Source organism: Mustela lutreola, chromosome 14 (assembly GCF_030435805.1).
Source record: "Mustela lutreola isolate mMusLut2 chromosome 14, mMusLut2.pri, whole genome shotgun sequence".
Classification (NCBI taxonomy): Eukaryota; Metazoa; Chordata; class Mammalia; order Carnivora; family Mustelidae; genus Mustela; species Mustela lutreola.
In genome coordinates, this window is record NC_081303.1 from 22,417,484 (window position 1) to 22,422,807 (window position 5,324).

Sequence of the window (5,324 nt, forward strand, 5' to 3'; positions counted from 1 at the left end):
AGTAGAGCTGAGAAATGAGGATCTAAGACAGAATGTACATAACAGGAGGATTTTATTGTTGCTTTAGGATAAGAATTCTAGAACATACTTGTCTGTTGATAGAAATTATATAGCTGGAGGGAAATGGGCTAACTGAAGGAGCAAAGACTTTAAGCAGGTGTAAGTTCTCAGACAGGGTACAGCTCAGAGATAAGTTTTTGAGATAGGAATTGTTGCATTCTCCTTTGTAACAGGATTAGAAGATGGAAGAGATGGCACAGAAACAGAAAGGCTTACAGGTTTAGAGGAGAAAATCAAGAAGTGCTTGTCATCACTTAGGTATGGGTTTTTCTTCCTTCACCTTCTTTGGCACTTTGAGCCTTTCAAACTGAAAACTTGTTTTTCTCTTTAGATTTAAAACGAAATTCAGAGGAAAGTAGAGATTTCCCAGGCACATGCATAGCCGCCATTATCAACATCATTCACCAAAGTACTACTTTATTTTCCTACCAAGGATGAACCTATATTGGCACATCATAATCATGCAGTGTCTATAGTGTATCTTAGGATTCATTGTGTTATACATTCTATGGGTTTGGACAAATGTGTATAATAACATATATCCATCATAATATACCGGGTGTTTTCAGCATCCTAAAAATCCCCTGCCTATTCTGCCTATTCATCTCTCCCCACTATTCATTTCCCACTGCTACCCCGGCAACCACTGATCTTTTTACTGTGTTCATAGTTTCATCTTTTTTCACAATACCATATAGTAGGGATCATATAGTGTGTTACATTTCGGATTGGCTTCTTTCCCTTACTAATATGCACTTAAGTTTCCTTCATGAATTTCCATGGCTTGATAGCTCATTTCTTTTTAGTTTTGAATAATCTTACATTGTCTGCATGTACTACTAAAGGACATCTAAATTGCTTCCAAGTTTTAGCAATTATGAATAAAGTTGCTATATATGCAGGTACATATGCAGGGTTTTTTTCATATGCAGGTTTTTCTATGGACATAGTTTTCAGTTCATTTGAGTAGATTCCAAGGAACAAGATTTCTGGATAATACACTAAAAGTATGGTTTGGTTTTGTAAGAAATTGCCAAACTGTCTTCAAAAGTGGTTGTACCATTTTGCATTCCCACCAGCAATATATGAGAATTCCTCTTGGTTCACATCCTCACTAGCATATGCTATTGTTATAGTGTTATCAGTTTTGGCCATTCTAAAAAGTGTATACTGGTATCTTTTTGTTTTAATTTGTGTTGTTCTGATGACATAAGATATAGACCATCTTTCCATATGACTATGTGTGTGTGTGTGTATAATATTGTACATATTTTTATGTATATATACACACAATTTGCATATTGTACATATTATATGTCTTCTTTGATGGTATTTCAGTTCAAGTCTTTGGTCCATTTTTTTTTTAACATAATTATTACATTTTATTTAAAGATTTTAGAAGATGAGCAATAGAGCTCACAATATTTACCTCCAACCATAAAGTTGGGAGAATTTTTTAAAAAGAGTGGATAGAGTGGATACCAAATAACTTTTAGGAAGATAACACCTTAGTGGCCTCTTACATTGTTGAAGAGAGCAAAGGAAGGCTTAAGATTTAAAGGATAAAAGTTATATTTATAAACATGCTAAGAAATACATTAAACCAAAACAAAAAAGAATAAGGAGAAACATATTGTGTCTTACAGGTTAAATCCTGTTCCAAATGATTTCTATGGGACTCTATAATCCCCTTCAACAATATTCAAATAACAAAAACCCCATTACTAAAAGAGCTTCAATACTCCTTTGGAGCTGGCTGTTACAGAATTTACCCTGCACATAAGGTATGCATGAAAGACACCCTGGAGAGACTCAGAATACCCGCAAACATGAAATGGTTCTTTAAGTTACACTTGTTTGTCTGGAACCCAGCTGAGTGGGTTCAACTACAACTTGAAGCTTGTCACCTTAGGACAGGAGAACAATTTGAAGCCAAAGGGCACTTTGCCATAGTTAATTCATGTGGCTTCGTGTATACTTCAGATGTTTCTCCTCCATGCCATAACAACTACTAGAATTAAAGAGTACACGAAGAGTACTTTCTAACCAAGTCCAAAGAATTTAGGTAATCATTACAATTTCTATATACTGTTTTCCTAAAGCCACATATTTTATTACAGAAAGGAGAAAGGTAATGGCATCAAGAGATCAAGCACAGGAATTCTAGAATACTAAATTAAGTTGTTTCTCTCTTGCTTCACAAACAATTCTATCAGTGGGCTGCTAAATCACACAGAACCATAACATAACTGTTAGTGTTTTGCATCATGTCCAAGAAAGACCAATATTTTTGCCCGAGTACCCCATTAACCTTTACCTAGAGCTATTATTCTTGAACTTCCCATAAAAGTTTCTTCTCAAATAATTTAGTAATTCTAACAACTTGGAAGGGCAGTATGAAGACCTGAATATTTTAGCCAAGCAGTGAAGGCAACAAACCTCCTTTAAACCTGCTCTCCTGCCTAAATTTTATACACTAAAATAATCCTTTCTCTTTCAATTCTTCAGGGGTACCCAAAAGAAAGTGACATTTCTTGGCTGTCACAAGTTTTGGGTTGAATCTTCTCTGTTCTTCAATGTTCTGACAAAGACCCTGGGCCTGCAGCTCATTCCTCTGGTAATTCAGTTTTGTTCTCAATGAGAGAGATCTCCAGTACAGGTAAGAGCAGCTGAAAGGCGTCTTGAATATAGGAAGCACTGTTTGAGGCCTCTAGAAATACTGCAGTGATGAGGGGATTAAGGATGTCTGCCTTTTCTTTGACCCCAGCAGTTGTTAGGCAGGTAGTAAACTCCTTGGACAGAGAAGACAACTCTTTACACAACACAACTGTCATCTGGGAAAGAGCTCTGCTCCTTTCTATGGCGGTCACTTCCTGCTTCTGGCCATGCAGAACCAGAGCTGCTGTTTTGTGAAACAGTTCAATTGAGCAGGCAGTCAGTTCTGCTAGGCTCCGGATTGCAAATGCATGAATATCCTCTATTGAATTTTTATTGATTTGGTCAGTTTTTTCTGTTTCCAACTGTTTCTCTCCTTCTTCCTTTTCTTCTAATGGCTTGGCCAGAGATGTATTGATCCATTCATAGGCAGTATTTCTTGCCCTGGCAAGTTTCTCGGGTTTGGAGGAGACATGCAGCTGGGAAAATAGATCTGTTATCTCTTTGGTAAAGTCTTCATCCCCCTTTTTTTCTTCTTCCTCTTCTTCACAGAACTCTGCTAGGGAAAATGCTTCCTTGAGTTGCTCCAATTCAAGTTTTAGAGTCTCTAATTCTTCTCCACTTAGAGAATTAAGAATAGATTTCACCTTTATTTCACTTTCTCGGGAAAGCATCTCCAGAGCTTCCAGATGCAAAAGGCCTTGAAATTCATCAAAGAGGAGCCCATAATGAATTTTCTTGTCCGTTTCCAAGGCAACATCATTGGAGGTCCATAGCTCTTCTTTCTCCTTTGCCTCTCGTAAAACCTGAGACAATGTAGAATTCCGGTTCATCAGACCCTTGGTTCTTTTAAATCCAGGATCCCCTTCTGCTATTACATCCATTGTCTTTTCCCCAATGAATTCTAAGGCATCCAAACCCCCACTGATCACACTCTTTCCTGTGGTCTGAACAGCAGTAGAGATGGTTGAGAATACACCAAATGGCCCAGTCAATGGGAAGGAGTTTGCATTCTCTTTGGCATTTATCTCTCCTGCTGCATACTGGACTTCGGTTGAAATTTCACTGGGACTAGGAATTCCAAGAGAAGTCTCTGCCTTCTCAATAACATTTGAAATACCTTGTCCTACTGTGGCTACAGTAGCTGAGGCTGAAGAAAGTAAGGACTTGCCCCAGCTGCCCCAATATCCCCATCCAGTCTGAGGTACATCTTTGGAAACAGTCTCTTTGCCTACAGCCTGTGATGCCTCAACAGGGAGAACTTCTGAAGTCTCAAGGTCACTGGAAGGTTTGGACTCTGGTCTTTTCCGAGTGATAGCTAAAGGTTCTGATTTATTCTCTGGCTTGGCACTTTGGTCAACAGACTCAGAATTCTTGACTGGCTCACAGTTCCCATCTTCAAGAGTGGAGGTTGCTTCAGTTATCACTGGAGTCTCAGTATCATCTTTCTCTGACATGATTAGATCATTACCAAAATGCAGGGGGTTTAGTGTAGCAGCTAAGTACACGGGCTCCGGAATCGGACTTTCTTCCAACTTTTCCTGACGGCCGTAACTGCGAGGAAGTCGGTTCCCCTAGCTGCTTCCCCGCTTCCTCAACTGTAACACGGGGCTAGCACGCCCGCCTGGCAGGGCTCCTACAAGGATTCCAGCACCTGAGGTACGCGAGGGGCTGGGAACGGAGGCTGGCACACAGCCTCCAAGAGGTAACAGGGGCTTTAGGACGGAGGAGGTGGTCGTGTCATTACTGTCGTTATTAGTACGGCTCTAGGCGAACAAACAGGCGCTCTCACTTCTTTCCACATACAAGACCAGGTCTCAAACGGGACACCAGAGGTCAGGAAGAGCTCCCAACTTCTCCAACGCTGACAACTAGAATTCCTCACACAAACGTAACGCTTCAATAACCAAAGCGCTTTCCAGCCTCCAGCCGGGAGTTGTCAGCCGCCCAGCCCTAGACGGCCTCCTCCTCCTCCCCAGCCTCCTGGGCCCACAGGCCCCGAGTCCCGAGCCCCCGCACCTCCCCAGCCTCCTCGCAGGCAGCCCCGCACCTAGCCCACCGCCACCCTCACCGCCGCCACAGTCGCCGAAGACTTTGGTCCATTTTTTAAATTGGGTTGTTTTCTTATTGTTGAATTTAGAAAGTTCTTTGCATATTTTGGATAAAAGTTCTTTATCAGATATGTATTTTGTAAGTAATTTCTCCCAGTCTGTGACCTATCTTCTATTGCAGAGTAGAAGTTTTAATTTTAATGACGTTCAGGTTATTAAATATTTCCTTCATGAATTATGTCTTTCGTGTTGCATCTGAAAAGTTATCACCATAGTCAAGGTCATCTAGGCTTTTTCCCTATTATCTTCTAGTTTTATGGTTTTGTGTTTTACTTTACCCCATTGTTTTCTATGTGATCTTGAATGGCTCACTTAACCTCTCTGAACTTAAACTGTATTTTCTGTAAAGAGGAGATCATAGTGCCTGTCTTCATCCATAATTGTAAGTATTAGCAATCAAGCACTAGCCTGGTAAATTTGTGGTAAGCTCAGAATAAGTATTACAATTAACTATTACAATTAATGCTACTATTATTACTATTACTGTTAATACTACTA

At 40.0% G+C, this 5,324-nt stretch overlaps 1 protein-coding gene across 1 annotated transcript; it reads right to left on the reverse strand.

The window, feature by feature from the left end:
* Nucleotides 1-1,614: 1,614 nt before the first annotated feature.
* Nucleotides 1,615-4,696, reverse strand: LOC131814651 (protein FAM114A2-like). The gene has a single exon (XM_059145801.1). The coding sequence runs from the start codon at nucleotides 4,170-4,172 to the stop codon at nucleotides 2,667-2,669; it is 1,506 nt and encodes a 501-aa protein (XP_059001784.1). The 5' UTR covers nucleotides 4,173-4,696; the 3' UTR covers nucleotides 1,615-2,666.
* Between the last annotated feature and the right edge of the window lie 628 nt (nucleotides 4,697-5,324).

Bases quoted from the DNA above. Each gene is read 5' to 3' on its own strand.
- LOC131814651 (XM_059145801.1), bottom strand. From the start codon at position 4,172: ATGTCAGAGAAAGATGATACTGAGACTCCAGTGATAACTGAAGCAACC.